At 39.4% G+C, this 20,106-nt stretch overlaps 1 protein-coding gene across 2 annotated transcripts in view; it reads right to left on the bottom strand.

Annotated features, from left to right (window-relative positions):
- Window positions 1-4,608: 4,608 nt before the first annotated feature.
- EBF1 (EBF transcription factor 1) overlaps window positions 4,609-20,106 on the bottom strand; it is a 261,576-nt gene continuing 246,078 nt past the window's right edge. For both annotated transcript variants that reach the window (XM_054287810.1, XM_054287811.1), the window contains exons 12-16: window positions 13,916-13,981; window positions 13,165-13,342; window positions 11,573-11,752; window positions 9,247-9,441; window positions 4,609-4,768 (exon numbers count right to left, since the gene is read on the bottom strand). In XM_054287810.1, coding sequence (XP_054143785.1) covers window positions 4,737-4,768; window positions 9,247-9,441; window positions 11,573-11,752; window positions 13,165-13,342; window positions 13,916-13,981 — 651 coding nt within the window. In that variant the 3' untranslated portion in view covers window positions 4,609-4,736. The remainder of the gene's footprint in view (window positions 4,769-9,246; window positions 9,442-11,572; window positions 11,753-13,164; window positions 13,343-13,915; window positions 13,982-20,106) is intronic.

The following is a 20,106-nucleotide window of genomic DNA, read 5'->3' as shown; positions in this document are numbered from 1 at the left end:
TATTACTTATTTATCTGAAATATTGACCCAACCTCTGCTACTGAAATATCAGCATTAGCTGCTGGGGAAAAGGGATGCCAGAGCCAGCACTTGCTGGGAAGCAGAGGAAACAGAGATGTCAAATGGGGCCCAAATAGTCATTATTTCATGGAGACAATGGTGCTGGGACAGGCAGGAGGTGGCAAATGACAGAAAGGTGTGAGTACAACGGGTGGGTGGACAAGGAGGCAGTGACCAGCTGACCAAGAGTCTCAAGGAACTCAGTGTCAGGTGCTCAGAACCTCTGAGATGTGGCCTTATTGTACTTAGTGGGCTTTCAGTATTCCCTATTGGGATCTGCACATTTGTATTAGTGCAATGATAATTGTGGGTGTGAAGGGAGAAGGAGTGAGTAGCAAGTGAAGCTTCTGTAATGCTGCTGTGGATGGGGAATGTGGTTTTTGCTGAAACACTTCCCAAAGCTTCTGTTGAAGGAGTCTGGAGCCAGAGTTGGGGGCCAGGGACTCTGTGGGAGGCTGCAGCCCATCTGTGCACAGCAGCACAGTGTGGATATTTGTGAGAGGACTGGGGAGCAAGGGGCAGTAAACAGGAAGGAGCTCAGGAAATCAAGTGAATAACATCAAATGTGTCTTCAGCTGCCTCATGCCATGGCAGAAGATGCAGGGGCTGTGGTGCTAAGCAGAGTTACATAAATGATTACACAACATGACTGTGCAAAAATCTCTCCTTTTTCTAAAAACTACTGGAGTGGATCTGCTCACATTTAAGAGATACCCAACATTTCACATTGCAAGAAGCCACTTCCAGCTGCTTATGTTTTAGCAACTTCTTTTTTTTACAGTAAATATTAATTTAAACTGAAGCACCCAGCATTCCTATTCCTTCCTGGGAGCCTTGCTGGTGCTTTCTCTGTGCAACAGAGAAATTAACTGCCAGCATGTCAGCCCTCCATATGCCAGAGGTGAAGTTTCTCTTGTCAGAGGGATACAGAGTGAAACAGAAGGCCTGGAACCAATCTAGCAGCTGATGGATTTGTCATTTAGGAAGGGTAGAAGAATGGAAACCCTTTTAGGAGCCTCCTTCAGGGTCAGGAAGCTCAGCAGAGGCAGATGCAGTTCCTGGAGCAGTCACTGGACACCTGGACATGCTGCCATTGACTGAAATAATACCCAGATAAAAACCCCAACTCCCTGAGTCTCTGGCACAGGGCAGGATTTGCTTGGTGCTCCATGATCACTGGGTTTAGAGAGAGACAGCTCTTGCAACTGAGCATCTAAAGCTAAACATGCCCCTGAAATCCACTAGAAAAAATGTGTTGGTCCTATGGGCAAACAATGCTCTGAAACAATGGAAATAATGAGATTAACAGGATGAACATTCAGCATTCTGAGTGAGGATCCTTTGAAATCCATTAGAGACAGAGGGAAAGGCATTTCAGTGCACCAGCATCCACCACATTTCACTGTGTAATTCCATGAATTTCTGTCTCTCCTTAATTTCAGGAAGACAATTCAGTAGCCTCTGGCTTCTATATTCTTTTTTTTCTCATCTACTGACTAGCAGAGGCAGAAAAATAAACACACAACTAGGAGCTGTATTCACAGACAGGAAGTAACTTTAATTAAATATTGTGAAAGTTGAAAAGTTTTTACAGCTTGAATTTCTGCAAAAAAATTATAACAATCTCTACAGTAGTTAGTTTCTCTAACAATAGAACTGTACAGTGTGTGTGTCTATTCAAAAAGATTTAGATAAGAAGGTGAAAGGTTAGTAGTTTCAGAGATGACTTCATTTTAGCTGCATCCTAGTACAACTGTGAGGAAATAGGCATTACTTTATGCAATCCAGTCATTGTGAAGCTTCACCTTGTTAAAACTGAAATCTGAATGTTTCCACTTAAAGCCATATTCTGTAAACAGCTGCATCTTTTACTTTGTAAAAGACAAAGGGTGGTGCAGGGGAGATTTTTGACAAATTCCCATTCAACAGATCACGATAAATAGCTGCAAAAGAATGGAATTATGCACATTGTCAAAGGCTCTTTGGACACTGGAGTAGAGACTACAAATGTGGCTAAAGGGGTGTCAGAACTGCTAGGACTGAGTGGAGCTCTACAAGAGTAATCAACGGTGTCACTGGACAAAATATGGCTTTAAATTTGATTATATTGTCGTGCTGTTGCTTATTATGTGAATTAGAATAATCACTTGGAATACAGAGAAGCAATAAACTGATGTCTCTCACATTTTTTCCAGTTTTCTCTTCTTTTATTTTCTCACCATGAAAAAAAAAATTCCTGTTTTTCTTTCCCTTCCCCCCAAAGATCACACTGTGACATTCTAGTGAAAACCATTGCAAAATTCATACAGGAAGCATGCACAGTTGCAGCATCGTTGTAAATGATTTCTTGCTCGACTAGAAAAAAGTTATATTGTTTTAAGGTAACAAAACAGTTCTTTTGTGCTTTTCAATTCCTTTTTTTTTTCTTAGAATGTTAGTGATGATTGACAGTTCTGGTGCACAGTACAATGTACAAGTGAAATGAATATGATTTGCATTGTTAAGGCATCCAATCTGCTGGTTTATATTTATGTGAAAGACAGAGAAATATACAAGCAGACTTAAGAAAGAAAGTATTTTCATTGAGTTCTATGAAGTTTCTCCCCATATTTAATGCACAAAAATGCGTCACTCCAAAGAGGAGAAATCCCATGCATATTAATAGAGTAAAACAGCATTAGTTTTTGTTAAGCCTCAAAAGCAAAGGATACATTTTTTTTTAAATCTACATAACTAAATGCTACAAGAATAATATGCTACTTTTTGCCATATATTGGAAAAAACTTCTTAACTTACAAATAATACAAAAATAGACAATGGCTTTTGGGTGGAAATTAAAAAAAAATGGAAGCATGGTTTTAAACAATACTAAAAAAAAACAATCCTATAAATGAAATGTATTAAAATCACATTTAAACAGCTAATACAACGGTGAATGACCAAACAAATCAGCACTTTTCACATAGCAAACATACACAATAAAATAAACTTGTGGGGGACAAAAAGCAATGTACAAATTCCAAAGATAAATACATTATTTATATGGATATTTTACAAAATCCCCCGTAAAACAAACAAACAAAAAACAGAAACAAAAAGCTTTTTTTTTCTTTAATTAATTTGCAAGTATGTGCAAGCTAAAGGTAGTGAGCTCTTTTTGCAAAATATGCAGTAAAATTCTTTTTTTTTTTTCTTTTTTGTGATATTGAAAAACTGTCTTAAGACATTAAAATGTATAAATAGAACAACAACTTTGGCAAAAAATCACAAAAAATCTACAGTATTTATAACTACATACAAAACACAACAGCAAAGAAAAAATATCAGGTAATGCATCTTCAGAGCTTTGCTGCCTCTTTGACTAATAATTTTTAAGAACACTTCCCAGATAATGATAGCAAAACTTTTCGTGGTAAAACAGAAGCTATGGTTTTGATTGGAAAGCCCCACCCCAGTGATGATTCCCTAGTGGAAAGCAGATCCCTGTGCTGGAGGGAGCGCGGTACGAACCGAGGGTCGGCTGATACAGGAACGGCGCCAGTGGCAGCTGGGCCAGGGGGGTTTGGGGTGGGGAGGGTGAAACCCCCCGGGCTGAGCCCCCCTGCCCCAGCAGGACCTGGGCAGGGGGAGAGGGGCCAGGCTGGCACCGCCAGGCCGTGCCAAACCCACAGGGCAGAGCCCAGCGGATGCTGCGTTTGGGGAAGGGAGCGTTCGGAGGCTCTGGGATTTCACCCCAAAACAGAGAGGGCTGTGCTCACCTCCTGCAGCAGGGCTGGCATTGCAGCTGCAGGCGCTGGGTTTGCACTTCCAGAGGAAACATTTCTGATATTTCCACCCTTCCCTTCCCTTCTCTTCAACCAGCTTTATGCCATGAAAAGTTGGACCTTAAGGACCCCTTCCAACCTGGTGCTCTGGGATGAACTTTTCCTGTTGTGTTATTTACACGATTTTTCAGCCTGATATTAATGACAGAGGTTACTAAACCCACCCCTCACCCCACTCTCATAATCCAAAAATATCAGCTTTTTAGGGAGTGATATCTGTTTAATCAGAACATTAAAAATGCTTCATATCAGCAAGTCACCACTGGATAAGCAACATATATGAGCCGACCCTTAATTAAATGGCCATAATTCTTCTATGAAAAACTAACTGGCACTTCTATTCTGTCCCATACAGGCTTGTATGTAAATGACACCACTTTATTCTTCTTTACACAGCTTTAAAAAAAAATTCATAAATTAAAAATGTGGAGTTCCATCTCTAGTGTCCCTTGTGTAATTGTATGATTTATAAAAGACAAATGGTGTTGAGTTAAATCAAGCCTTAAAAAAAACCCACAAGAAACCAGAAGGAAATAAAAGCAAGCTCCCACCCCCCAACAAAACAAAAAAAGTGGATATTTTTAATCAACATACAATAAATATATCTCCCAGGTATTTGGGATGGACAACTCGAATCAACACCTTGCAATTGTGGATTGTTAATTTCAGTATTTGCAAGGATGGTGATTTTTGTTTTGTTTAAAAATCTGCAGTTATTGTAAGATCCTTCTTTATTTCTTTTTTTATTTTTAAAAAGGCCTGAGTAAAAAGTTCCACTCTGGGACTTGTATCAGATTCTCTCTGAAGCAGAATTCAACCTCTTCATTAATAAAATTCTTCAAGGCAATTCTTTCACATGGGGGGAACAATCATGCCAGATATAGCTGTTGGAAGGAAAGGGAGGGGGGAGAGAGAGGGAGAGAGAGAGAGAGGGGAAAAGTTAATTTTCTGCATTATTAAGCAAATTTTAAAATGCCAGAGCTTTAAACATTTACTAGCATAGTAGTCAGATATACTTTGAGTTAAATATATATATTACTCATAAGAGACAACTATGTAAACAAGAATCATGAGAAGTTTCCTTTTGACTGGAAAATGATTCAAATTGCAAGTGACTTTGCTGAAATTACTGATTTTCTTGTAGAAAAAGTGTCCTTCCTCCCTATCAGTATCAGAACCCAACTTATTTTTCTGCTTTTAGTTTCAAAATCCCCAAATGCTGAGGAAGCTTTGACTGGACCCAGACATTGCCACACATTCTGTTACTCTCTTAAAAGCAAAGCGGGAATTTGCACCAAATTAGGGGAAACAGGAGGAGTCCCCTGGCATGGCCCTGCAGGGGTGTCCCTTCAGTGCCACTCTGGGTCCTTCCCCTGTGCCAGCCCTCCCAAAGGTCACCCCTGGGACTCAGGTTTGCATTTCCAGGAGCTCAGAAAAGCATTTAAACTCTCAAATCCAGTTTTGAAATTGAAATGCATGCTTGACTCCTGGGTTAGCAGGCCAGCATCTTTCTTATTCCACTTGTAGCAGACACCACCAACTACATCAGGTGAGTCATAGGTGAATGATAATTCAGGATGCTTTCTCTTTTGCTGGCTAAGTTGAATCATCAGCATTTCTTTATTATCTTCCTACCTCATTTTCTATGAAACCACCACCTCTCTTAGCAGACAGACATTTATGAAAATTCAACAGGGACAGTTTTGCACATAAGCTGACCTCCAGCTTGATCTCTCTCTATTATTTGGGGTCTCAGATCAAGCATCCCAAGCGTCCCAGTGACACACAGTGAGCAGGCACATCATTACAGGGGGTAGTCATGGAAGTTTATGATGGGAACTGTAAAAACAATGTGTCTCTAAAATGCCAGTTGTACAGTTATTTGCCAAAAGGTAGAAAACAGATTCTCCTTCAGGTTGGCAGCACTTTCCAGGCACATGATTTAAATGCTGCCTGCCATTCCAGACATCTGGACATGTAATTTCTTAAGGAAGGACTCAACCCCGTGACTGGTGCTGATTCATTGTGCTTTAATTACAGCTGCAATTATTTGATAAGAACAGAGCCAAAGTAAAAGACTCACAGATTTGGGGTTGGAGGGGGAGAGGAGGGAAATGTTTTCTCCACAAACACCACCATATGTGCAAGAATTACAAGTCTAATCAGCAAGGGGAGAACAGCTCGAGTAAACTGCACTGATTAAATGAAATAAAATGAGGGGAGAAGGAGAGAATGCAAAACACATCCAACATGTTTGCAACAGGCCACCCTCAGAGGTGGCACAGAGCAACAGCATTTCAATTATTGGGATTTATGTGGAATCACTGTACTGATTGTGTGCCCACATGAGGGCTCTTCAAGGAGCTAAGAGTGAGGATAAAAAGGATGGAAAGGTGAGTTAAGTTGCTTTAAGTCCTACAGAAGACATTTAGGTGAGAAGCACAGAGGGCTCTTTAGGACAAGGTGTTGCTTTCCTTTAGAAAAAGTATCTTTTCTTCAGAAAATGTCACGATACTATTCCAACACTCAATCTGAAAGATTCATCAGAAGCAAATCAATTTCACCAATAATTAGTCAAGAATTGTGTCTCTTGGGACAGGACAGCTGTCTACCCTGGGTAGGATCCCAAAAAAGGTGAGATAATTGCAATTCCTCTCTTCATGATTTAGACATTTCCCTGTGGTTACAGATCAGCCTTTTGCTGTTGGAAAGAAATGGCACAGAGGCAGATCTTAGCTCCTTTTTTCAAAGCATCATTGTTTTTGAAGAGCTCTGAAATTCTGAATTAAATTACAAGGCAAATGATATCTTTTCCGCCTAAAAGCTTTGATATTTCCATTCTTTCCAAGTCTTCATTTAGATCACTCCACTTTTATTCCATAAGTGCTACATCTAGTCATGCAAATTCTCCCAGCTGTAGCTTGTTATTGATCCTGAAAACAGAGATATCAGTGGGAAACAGTGTAGGTATGAGATCACACCACCTCCAAAAAGGGAGGGCAGAGAATAGAAAAGCTCCCACCAATGGCCTTTATTTCTTCTATCATATACTAATTTGTATTTGCTGCCAGCAAATTACAGAAATAATGTATTTGGGGTTTTACAAAATTGCATGGCAAAGAGAACAACAGATAAGCCTGGCTGCTGTTTTAGTGAGTTCTGCTGATATCTAAGCTACATAAGGAAAGCTTGATTGCTTTCTGATGTATCCAGAAGCCCAAGAGAGATAAGACAGCCTCCTTATACATGGTTGTTTATTTAAGCATTAAGGCACAACAGGCAGTGCCTCTCTGAGTGATTATTACAAGCCTCAGGTGGCGTCAGGAGGCACAGGACCAAAGGCTGTGTGTCTTTAACTCACCAAGAAGTTCAGTGATGACCTAGAAATGAACCGTCTCTTGGTGTCTCATTCCCATTATGAAAACTGAATTGCTAAACAAAAATTAGGGGAAATGCTCAGATCTGTGTGGTTTCTGGGCATTGCAGATGTGGAGGTGACATAATGAGGAGGCAATCACACAGCTCCAGTTGTGCCCAGTGCTCTCGGCTCCTTCCATATTTGCTTTTCATAACGGAGTACATGGAATCTGAGAATTCTGTGTCTTGTGAAAGGAGACACAGTGCCTGAAAAAGCTTTCTCCTGTTACTTGTTTTTTCTCTCCATCCACAACAATATGGGACAAGGTGAAGAGAGGAAAAAAAACATTTACATGTTCAAAAGCTTTTGTTTAGGGTTTTTATTTTTTTATTTTATTTCAGATGGAAAATATTATTAGGTGTTTCTTTTAAAACTTGAAGCATGTAAGCACTGCCAATTCTTTTAAATGTTCAAAACCAAATCTCCTAAATGCTGTAGTTTACCTGAAAATTTCATTTTGTCTTATTCCTGACACAGTTTCTATTTCAAACAAAGTCCTAACTGAAGGTACTGAAGATCTGCTTATTAGTTTTTAGTAAATTTACAGTTTCTGCACAGTTTTTCTCTGTGTGTGTGCACCCTGAAGGATTCCTCCTCCCAGTTCACCAGTGTAACATGAACTGAGGACAATGCTTTCCTTCAGGCACAATAGCTCCAAGCTTTTATGAATGAATTCCTCCCACTCTGCTTGCATATAGATTTTTTTTGGCCGCTAATGGTGCTATCAGCATTTTGTCTTCAAGCCCAGTGTTCCCCTTTCCAGAGGCTGAGTGACATGTGGAGTTAATGCAACCATCCTGCTCTGCACACCTCCTTCTGAACCTGGCTTAAAAAAGGATGGATTTAATTCCCCACTTGATGCCCTTTGGATAATTTGCACAGGCTCATGAAAAGGAAACAAATCTCAGGTCTGGAGGAAGCACAATGCACACCATGGAACATCTCCCACCTCTGGCAGCTGGAGGCAGCTGGCTGCATCTGCTTAAGGAAGCCCCTGGACCTAAGCAAGCATGAAAATGCCTCTCTCAGCACAGGGATGTGCAGTGAGGGAGCCACACGGGGAGGTTTAGGCACAGTGTTGTAAAAGAGACTCAGCCAAACAATGAGATGGGCGGTGCTGGGCTTGCAGCACCCTCGGTTTGACAAGATTTTGTCTGTCACTGCCTCACCTGCACCAGCCCCTCAAATGGATTTAGATACTAATGCTGGAGAACTTGTAATGAGAGGGGAAGGGATGCAGAAAAGGAGCAGCCCCTTGATACCAACAGTTCAATAGGCTTTCCAAAAGGCCCTGTGCCTTTTCTGGAATTAATTGGCACAGAAGTACATTAATCAGTGGAAACTAATGTTTGCCCTGGTGTGAGTTAAAGTGAAAAACGCTGCTGTTAGTTTGTAATGCATCTCCCATTTCTGAAAGGGAAGGTTTGTGCCAAGCTCTGTAACGCTCTATTTGCTCTCAGTAGGATTTCTGCACAAGTGCACTATGACAAAGGACAAAAAGGAAGGGAAGATTGAGTGACGTACTTCAGGAGAAGGCCAGCCCCTGGAGAGACCCTGCAGTGGAGTACTTGCTAGAGTCCACAAAAGACTGGTCTGATAAAGGACGACAACAGGGAATAAGAGAGGAAAGAAAGAAAAAGGACGGTATTAGTAAGCTGAAATATTACTTGTGTTTATCAAAACAGTAGGTCTGTGCTTTAGAGGACACAGTCTCTCAATTCAGCAGTGTTAGCTGGGTTAGAGGTTGGGTGGTTGCCAAACACCTGCAGGCCACAAGGTGGGCTGGGGTCAGTCAGTTACTCCCTACAGGGGGAAGCTTTAGGACAGAGCCCACCAGGGATCCCCCATTGCCTTCGCTCCCCTGGGGCAGCTCGGAGGCTCCAGGAGCTCACAGCTGGAGCAGCCGCCTCCTGAGCAGCCTGGGTTCGGCCTGGTTCCGCCTACCTTGCAGGCTATTGCCGTTGGTGCTGGTGCAGGTGGGAGGGGGGGAGGTCTGGGGTCTCACGACCGGCGCGAACGCACTCTTCTGCTTCACCGCTGAGACCATGTTGGCTGGTGAGAAGGAGAAAATCCCAGAGGAGCTGCTACAGTTGGAGGGGAGGCTAGTGGAGGAGGCCATCGTCGGACTTGATGGCACAACTGCAGGGAAGAAAGACCCCCAAAAAGGGATTCCTTAGTACTCAATAATAACAGGCTGCAGAAACAAGAGAATTCTCATTCCTGGATGCTCTCGATTTTTCTAGGGCTGAACTGAGTGTTCAAAATGCAAATGTGCTACGTGGGAAGTTCAGTCTTTAAACACAGATATCCTTAAACCATCATTTTACTACAAAGTACAACAAATATATGTGGTTCATATATTTATCATCAAGCTTTTAAACAAATTTCTTTTCATGAAAATAAAGCTAACTACTTTAATATTCAGAAGGCACTGCAGGTTTCCCCTCTATCCAACAACAACAAAAAAAGGACAAAAAGTGTCATCCCATATTTCCATTCTTTGTCCTGTTTAGAAACCGCTTAGATACACAAGTGGGCTGTGAATAATTACATATTATAGAGTAAAATTCTGATCATCTGGGCTTTGAATTATATTTTATTTGCATTTATGTAGATAAAAATCACCCTATTTAAGTTCTTATTTGAGAATCTGATACCATATTTGTTAACACTGAGGAAATCAATTAATGGAAATTAAATGTTCAAAGTTTCACAGTCTGACAGATACAATCTTAGTCTGAAGTCACTCTGTGTCTGGAAGTACTTGCTAAGGGAGAGCAATCAAAGCACCTAAATTGAATTGCTACTATACAGCAATTAGTTTATTGATTTAATTAAGAATGCCACCTTTTAATTTTCAGGTCATGATTGAAGCATTTTCTGATTCAATGGATTAGACATTAGCAGAATGACAGATCAACCAAGAAAACCTCCCAAAATATAAATAGAATAGAAACCAGGGCTAGGAAGTGAAGTGCTATTCTAAAGAAGACTCCGTTCATAAATATGAAATAATACACTGCCACAGTATTTTAAATGCATTACTGGCATCTGCTTCCAAAAGGAGATGTCTCATCAATCATGTTATATTATGAATTCAGAGTGTGCAGATTCTGTGACAGTAAATCCAACTTAATAAGTAAGGTACTTTGTAACATTACATGTTACATTATTATTAGAGTACAAAAATAATCACTGGTTAGCAATTCCCAGGTTATAAGTACTAGTTATGTGGGTAAATAATTTGTTCTAAATTTGCAGCAGAGAAGCAGCCTTGGAGTTAATTATTTTATTCAGAGTTCCTATCTCCTTTTTTATTCTGATGCAGATCAAAATAATTCATTGCTACACCATTAATTCAATGTTACACCATTAACTTCAGATTTGCTGTGTAAACCTTGGCACCTCCAGCAGTCAGTTTGTCCTGTCCATACTGCAGTCCCAGCCTATAAATCTGTTTATTTGTCCAGACCTTCCATCCTGATTCTGCTGTCAGCTTCCTACAGATGTCAGTGGAATCCTTTATGCCTCACGAGCAATGTCAGAGGAATTGGGCAGGTTCTGCTCATTCAATTTCTCATGTGACCAGGGACTATTGCAGCTCAGCTGCATTCACCAATAGAAATGTATTTATATTTAAACAGCTTACTAAACCTTTAATATCAAAATGCAGAAAGTTTGTCCTGCACATAAATATTTCCATGACTGGGACTGTAGACCATAAGCTCTTCACACCATGGGAGTGTATGATTTGTATGACTCACATTTTTGTGGCATTCACTGTACTGACACTAAAACACAAAATCTAAGAGCCTTTGTCACATTTTACTGACTCGGTGAAGTCAAAATAATATTACTTAAAAAGCAAGTGGAATATAAACAATCAAGCTGAGGCACAGTAGTAATTAATAGTTTTTATAAAGGTTATAAACATATTATTTGCTCAGAAGTTGAGGACAGTGTTTCTTATTAGAGTATAAGGTATGTTATGAAACTATCATACTAAATAATGAGAGATTACTCTTTGTAAGCTCTTTTAAGTCTCCCAAATAAAAAAAAATAATTCATAATAATAATATGAAAACAGAGTGAATAATTTCTGGCAACACTAAGGTCTTCAAAGTGCATCCAAGATCAGTGCCTTGGAGAGTAAAGACCAAGTTCTATTTCAAGTGCTCAAAATAGAAAATAAATATTGAGCATCAGAGAAAATCTACTGCCTCCTTCTAATGAAAATGCACAAAATACAGAAAATACATAAAATACTCACTGGCATAGGGAGAATTGGCAGCAGATCCATTCAGGAAGGTTGGAGAACCGCCTAAATTTGACATTCCAGCATTCCCATAGCCATTCATGCTTGTTGTGACAGAGTTGTAGTTTGTCTGCTGCGGGGTGGTGCTTGGCACGTAGCCATGAGGTGACACACTGCTGGAGTTGCGAGTGAAACCTTGCGTGGGGAGGGAACACAGGCAGAAATTGGAGTTAGCCCCACAACACCTTCCCACACAGAGCAAGGGGGAGCCCAGCCCAGCCAGGGAGAGGGGCAGGACTGACCCCCAGCACCACCGGGTACCCAAACTGGGAGCCCTCCCTGCCCTGGCCGCTGCTGGAGCCTGCAGAGCTCCCCAGGCAAGGCAGGGATGCCCTGGAGCAAAGATCAGCTCGGGGTGTTAGAGGAACACTCGCACTGAAAGGGCTGCTTGTAGGAAATGGAGTAAACATGACCTACATTTTCACAGTGAGGAGCACAGACCCACTCAAGGTACGTTAAAAGCAAGTGATTGTTGTTAACTCTTTTCTGATGTCACTGTCATTTAACACACCTCAGATGCTCACTGCACACTTCAGGAAATGGAGTGTATTTCTCCAGCTTGTGGGATATCCTTTGTCTTTTTGCCTTGGTCTCATCATTATGTTGGTGGGAAATGAGCATCAAATATGACAGCAAGTTAAAATTTGAATCTCTACCTTATTCTGGAAATGACATTTTAGGAAACTCATATCCAAATGTTCATAAGGACAGATTTGTTTCTAGAAGTTACAGAAATACAAAATATGTATCTCCATTCCTAGAAGAAAAATCACCAATTTTTCTTCCTAACACAAAGCATAAAATATTTCAATCTAAAAATAATTTTCTATTTTTTTATTGTAATGCAAAAAAATTTGTTTCTGCTCTTCTAGAAACAGACTTTCTCATTCAAATGTATTTTTTAATTGGATAATATATAGAGCTGAGCAAAGGAGAGGACAAAATGCAAAGGGCTTCTACAAAAATGTTCTTCACCTATTTTTTATTTTTAACTTTTATTTTAAACCAATACTGATTTTATACAAAGTGAAAACCGCTTTATTTTAAAAACTGGAAAAGCTGTGAAAATGTCTTTTTAAATATGTGTATTCTTTGCTAGTCGTAAAATTTATGGAAGTCTCAAACTGAAAAAAACACAGTTCCAATACTCTAACTCTTGAAAAAAAAGCCAAATTAAATAAAAAACATTCAAGGGACAACTTCATGTTTTAAAGAAGTGCTACAAAAGGCCCAGACTGAGAGATCCATGCTCAGGGAAATACGTAAGCAAGTACTTAATGTTAAGTACATGCTGAAGCTGATTAAAATTAGTGGGATTTAAACACAAATACAAGTGTTACTCTGGGCAGAATGAGAAGCTATTTAGAGACATGCAGAAGTGCTTTTCCTGAGTTAGGGCAGCCCCATCTTGCACCATTCCAAGGGTCTGGGATGGGCTGCCCAGCCCTGCTCCCAGTCCTGAGCCACCCCTCTGCCACTGCCCAGCCCTCCCTCTGCCTTCTCTCAGAAAAGGTCCATGGAGAGAGGAAGATGAGGCTCGTGCTGACCCTGGTTGGTGGCTTGGGAGGCCTCAGAGACATTGACGGCGAGCTGGCCGCTGAAGGAGTTGACACCCATCATTCCCGCGTGCACGGAGGTGTTGGCGAGGGCGGGGAGCTGGTTGTGGTTGCGGGGGACGCTGTAGAGCGCTTCGGCGATGTCTGCAGCTCTCTTCAGGATTATCTCCTGCAGGGCAAGGAAAAAAACATGCACGAGTTACCAAAGAGACTCTGACAAACCTCTTCTTTCAGACTCAAATGAAACAGTTCCCTTTCCAATGGCCAGAAGATGCTTTTCTTTCTAAACCAGCTGGCTGACAGAGAGCTCATGCTTACAGGATCTCCCTGTTAAATCCTGACATCTGGGCTAAGAGAGTTGGAAGTCCCAGTCCCAGTGGCCACATTTTGTATAAAAAGACCAACTGGCAGGATGGGGCTGGAGCCTGGACTTGCTCCACCTTAGAGCTCTCTTTAGGGAAAGTGGCAGAAGTCACTGGTGGCAAGACATAATGTACAACATTGCAAATGTTATATAGGATCTGGTGAAAGTGGGCAGAGGCCTCCATGGTGTTTGTACAAACACTAAATTCACACCCTTTAAAAAAGAAAACAAGCAAACTAAACCCCATTCCAGATATGGCATTGCCCTGTACATTTATTCTTGTCTCCCATTGTAGCATCATATCCCTTTAGCCTCTCATCTATCTATACATAAAAGAAATAGCCATGATATAGAATTGCTGAAGTGGAATGCATTTACCTGGTTATTATGTGGCATACCATAGAGTGCTTCTACTAAATCAGCAGCCCTCTTAAGTATTACTTCCTGTCAATATAAAAACAGAAGCATTCTGCTGAGTTCAATAAACTCCTTGTGGGGAAAACAAATATTCTCTTCTATTAGGTGCACTGTGTTTTCTAGTGGTTTTTTCCTTTTTTTTCCTCCCACCAGGTAAACCTTAATTGTAACAACTCTCAGCAACCACTGAATGGTGTTAAATCACTGGTTCATCCTATTCACACACACGCTTAATCAAGTCAAAAGGTGAGAATCATTGGTGCTGCAAAATAAAATACATCACTCAATTGTCTCTACCATCTGCACTATAAACCACTCATGGGTTTATTGCAGAATACAATCCCGAGGTCATTTACTAGATTACTGCAATCAATGTCATTCAGAGAATGTTATGAATCCCTTCAATGTGTTTATTTTATTCTTAATTGCATGCTGCAGGAATTGTGACCTTACCCAGCAGGCCACATTCAGAGGATACCCAATCAGTCCTGTGCTACTGTAATGAAACCCTTTGGCTTCTCCACTTTGTGTCCTGGTAAGAGGGATCAGGGCAGGATCCACATGCATGGAATGATGCCCAAGAGGAAAATACATGCAGTGTGTGAGAGAACAGCCCACGACCATGCAGTGTTTCCTGGAAAAATTCCTTGCATGGACAGCTGACTTTAAAACAGTCCAAGATTCAGTTTTCCATTTTGGGCAATTTTTTTCCCTCCATTTTCTTATTTGTTCATTTTAATTTAATATTTCTTAGGATATTTTCTACTCGTATTCAAGAAACAATATCATTTCCTGTGTTCTTATATTTTACAGCATCCTGATTATAATCCTGATAGAAAATAAAAAAATGCATTGCAGAATTAACCCAGAAGAATTTTTTTCCTTTTATTATTTCATGGCATCTTTCAGAGCAGATTCCCAAATGCCCGATCAAAACCACTCAGGAACATCCTTTGAGTAAAACAATGTATTTTTGTAGTTCCCAGCCCCTAAGTACTGCTCTAATATTCTAAGATGACGCTATTCACCATGGCATATTTCTGCAAGAAGCTTACAAAAATAGTACCAGTTCTAAGCATTTTACAGTTTTCTACAAAGTTAAACTTTTAAACTTAAAATATTTTACACAATAGCCATATTTTATACCAAAAAGAAACAGTAATGCTCAATTTTCATATACTGTAGACTCTGATCAGAAAATAGAGATATAATTGCATTCATTTTGCTGTCACCATAACCTCTTCAAAAATCCTTGAACAACTCTTCAAATGACAAGCTTTTAGATGCATATTAGCATTTTTTTCAATTTTAAATTCTCTATAATATAACATAAAATAGTTGTCATACTGCAGTAACTACTTATGACATATATAATGTCCTAAATTCAAAAATGAGATGGAGGATTTTTGTTCTCCCAGTAAACATTTAGGCTTGCCTTCTGCTGCACACACCCCTGTCTCAGAACACACATTTAAATTATTTTCCACATATGAAGTGAGATGTAATACATAATTGATGGATTTTTAAATCACTACACTTGAAACAGATTCTGAGGAGTTAAGTTGCTACAGCCTTTTTCTGTTGGTGGGTTTTGTTTGTTTCATTTGTTTGCTTGATTTTTAAGATTGGGGTTGGTTTTGTGCTGCAATTGCTGATTTGGGGTGGTTTTTTTCTTGTTTTTTGACCAGAGCAGTGAGCAGTATAATCATGGACAGACAGAGAGAAACAGCATTCAGGTACAAACAATCCTCATTCCTCACAACACTGAGCTGTCCTGTCTGCCTCATACTGAAGATACAAACTAGAGAAGAACAGAGACATTACTGAAAAAATGTTCTCTTTATCATTCCATGATTTTAGATAGAAAATTACTGCACAGGTGTTTGACTTTGCAAAGCAGGATTTATTTCACTTCAGTTGAAATTGTTTGCAGTATATATTTCACTGATGGAAAATTAGAATGTGATACAGAGGCCGCAAACTGCTTTGGTATATTGTTAGCCTAAGCTGTCATTATGCCAAATTACTAAAAAAAAGAAAGTTTAAATAGTCATTTCTGCTCTACCTGACTAATCATAGTTATTTATATAATGCTGAGCTAAAAACCTTAGAGTGCATCTAAAAAGAGATTGAAAACCATGTTAAAAAATGAGGTAATTACATAGAATCTTACAGCTGCTCTCCCTCATATCAAATATATTTCAGTTCTTAAACACTGGAAGTTCTTTGATGCCATATCATATTGCATGTAAATAAAACTAATTGTCATGATGGCTTATTTAAACATTCGTGACAAGTAGCATTCAATTTTCTTAGCTAGTCAATGATTCTATTTTTTCCAACATTCTCAGGGTCTGTACATTTGAGTTTCATACTTCCTCACCAATATTTTCACACAAGAAAAGCATTTCTTGTTTATGACATTTTCAAATCAAACAAAGTAGATGTTACAGAAAAACCCTCCTGTGTCAAATAGCGGTATCTTCTATTCCAGAGCTGATGGTACTTTTATAGACAAAAACCAGCTTTAAAAACACACAACAAAAATGCTGCTAAAAACAGGCTCAAGATATTAACTTCTTGTTTTCGGAATGCATCTTAATCCTTTTGCAGCTCTGCCTAAATTACAACAGAAGCTGCTCCATACAAAGGAGCCCCCGAAGTCCTCTATGAGTTAGAGCAGCAGACCTTGCAAGGTGCTTGGATTGCAGTGACCAGAAAATTGTTCTCACCTCCGTGTCATTACGCTCACAGTGAAGCAGCCCCCGAGCATGTTTGTGTTGGGGATCTAATATATTGCCTTTCAATCAGAGCTGAGAGCCACTGAACACATAGACAGAACATGACGAGCAGGTCAGGAAAGCAATAAAGATTTTACAGAGCTGTCCAAGGTGCTAAATTTACTCAATAATGGGTTTGGCACCATAGTGTTAACCTCTCATTTACTACCAGTTTGAGGGACTAAATTGAAGTAGCTGACTTCATTTACCTTGAAATGTATATTTTATGACATTATGTAAGTAGATTGAAAGGGCACTGCAGTTTTAACAATTTAAAGGCTAGAGCATGTTTAAGATGAAGTTTGAATATTTATCGTATATTGCACTTAAACTATATTGTATATTAAAATGCATTGATTAAATTTGTAAAAGGTATTATAAAAAAGGACAGCTAGTATAAGAGATCTATGTCTTTTAAAATCCAATTGATACTGTATATTACCACTGAGATGGTTACAGATAAACAGATAGAGGGGTGGACAGAGCAGCAGACAGACAGAGCGAAAAGTGAGTGAAACTCACATTCTATGAAAAGAAATCTCTGCATAAGCTCAAGGTCTGTTATTCCAGATATTCTTTTGTTCACAGAAATTTTTCTTTGCCTTCATCTCCGAAGCCTAGATTTTCATAGCAGTAAGTGGGCATCATGTACGGTCCTTCCAATTGAATATGCAAGTGGAAATATTTCCTGAGAGAGACAGAGTTTGACTAAAGCTAATATCTAATTTATGGGGGCATTTGTCAAGGAAGATCCACTTTTCTATTACTGCTAAAAGTCTGACAGTTTTTGATTTAGAATTAACGACTTAGCAGCATTCAGCTAAACCTATGTCAGGGTCTTATTTTTTTGCATTTTGTTTCAAATGAGAATAATTTTATTTCTCTAAAAATCACAAATGAGCAAATATTGAGAAAAGGAAACATTACTTTAGTAATTACATATGACACATCAGAACTGTGCACACCAAAAGTCCATAGTCCATTTTAACTCCAAACTGAAGCTGATTTTCTACTGAGGGAATTTTACTTTTTAATTTTTGAAACACACTCACAATTAAATATTTTGATCAAATCTTCCTCCTGAAGATATTAAGGGGTGTCTACATACCCAAAAGAGGGGCTGAGCAGTAAATTTTTCTGCAGCTTTGCATATCCCCAAACTACTGTAGAAAAAAATATTATAAAGCATACTGGAGTAACTGAGCTTTTGAAGCACAAAGACTGAAATTCAAACTGAATCCACTTCTGACTGAATGTACCTCAAACACTCCAGCACCTCTGCATGTTTTGTTGAGGCCTGTATTCCCTTCAGAAGGATTTCATTTAGAATATGAAACTTATATTTCAAGTTTTATCAAGATGAAAACACTTTGTGTCAAGACTTATCATGACAAACACATTTTTTTAGTTTTAAAGGAGACGAGCTATTTCTTCTTGTAACATCTGCTTGCTTTTTATTCAGAAAATTTTGAAAAAAAAATCCACTCTGTGTCCCAAAAGGACTGTGAGTCTGGTGAGATAAAGGGTATCTAGAGTTACACTGAGTTGTTCAGCTTAAGTAACTAAATTAGATAATGTTCAAGGTACTCGTTAAACCAAAATGAATTTTGTCAAGAAGAAGCTGACCACAATATATAACACTCACCAGCCACATATTGTATTATTGAGACCACCACAGGATTTATGAACTCATGGAGGGCGTGGGGGGGAAGCTGTTCCAGCATCCTCTGAGGCATTTATCTTATGTGTTGTCTGGATATCATATCACCTTCTAATGCTCTTTAGCATTGTAATACAAGAGAGAGCTCATTCATCTTCTGAGAGGGTACTTAGGGATGATGATGTCATTCATACTTCCTTGACTCTTATGTCTGACCTCCTGCCTCTGCCTTCTAACTTCCTACTCTCATGGCTACTTGCAAGAAAAACCTCCTCTGCAGACTCAAAATGCTCAGCATCAGACTCAGTTCACTTCTTCACCTTGGAAAGGTCACATTCTGAAATTTCCAGTCAAAATCACAGTCATCTGTGCTCAAACTATCCCTATCAACTATTTTCAGTTGGTGGAACAATAAATGTGATAGTTAAGGACATGGGTCAGAAATAAGTTTTAAACTTACACTTATATGCATTATATTTTAAAAGATAAAATTGCAAACACCTCTTTCAAATGTAAAGGCAAAACCAAGAGAGACGTTTACAAGAATGCTGAAGATCTAAAATCCCAGACATTGAGCTTGGTACACAAGAGCTTCAGGCTGTCCAGAACCTCCCATCTCTCCCCATCAACAGTGAGCACTGCATTATTGTATCATTTTCAGCAATTATAGCTTTATAAAGACTCATAAAAGCCATTCCAAATGTAAAGTTCCTCCATTTACTGTAAGACCGAGGGAACTGTGCCAGCCTAATGGGAAGTATAAAATAACAGGGCCATTTCTCTAGAAAGATATTTGTACTCACACCAAGCTGAAAACTTTTCCAACAAACAAACAACTGAATGGTTTCCATGTATTATGACTGAACCATACCAAAGAAGTGAACACCATATAAATGCCACAAAGACAAGAAGGCAAAATGGGAAAGAAAGACAACATATCTCACTTGAGGGGAAAAAAAAAAGCATCAGCTTACCACTGCCTACAGGATGGAATGCACTGAATTCCTGCCACTGAATTTCAATGGCAGCTTCCCAGAAAACATGTCTGCAGTGGGAGCTAGAACCTTGGTCTTTCCAAGCCACTGTAGTCTCATAAGCCTCCACCCAAACTGAAAATCACAGCCTAAATGTACAGCACTAAAAACAGTCATGCATAACTTTACCACCTGCTCCACAATGAGCCAAGCTTATAAATAAAATATAGGAAGCCTCTATGAGGCAGCAGAAAGAACAAATGCTGAAGTACAAATGGGAGCAGGCATTTAGCCATAAACATTGAGAATCGATGATTAAAACTCCTCCTAACCACAAAGGTGATAAATGCATACGGGGGAAACACACCCTGCCCAAAGAGTCTTCTTTGCAAATACTGCTGACAAAAGAAGGAAGAAAATTATGATGATCTGTCTGAAAGTCTGTCCTTGCAAGTCTCCCATCTTACACCTATTAAGCTCCTGGAAATATGGTGTAGTTAAATACTAAAAAAAATTATCAGTCTCCTTTTTTATTCCCCACCACTCATGCTAGTGGTCCCATTTCCATAAATGATGGGCATAAAACAACAACAGAATTAGTAGCTAACACACATGTGTTCTTCATATAGATACAGGGTGGCATGGAATAAACCACCATTAATATTGTTAGTTTGGAATAACTCTTTGAATAAACTGCCATTTGAGAGCCTGGATGCTCCAACCATATTATCATCAACT

This window comes from Melozone crissalis, unplaced genomic scaffold, assembly GCF_028551555.1.
Source record: "Melozone crissalis strain CALT ecotype California unplaced genomic scaffold, PUWL_Pcris_2 ptg000061l_1, whole genome shotgun sequence".
In the NCBI taxonomy this organism is placed as follows: Eukaryota; Metazoa; Chordata; class Aves; order Passeriformes; family Passerellidae; genus Melozone; species Melozone crissalis.
The sequence above is the reverse complement of the archived record's forward strand: the minus strand, read 5'-3'. Positions and strand labels throughout refer to the sequence as shown.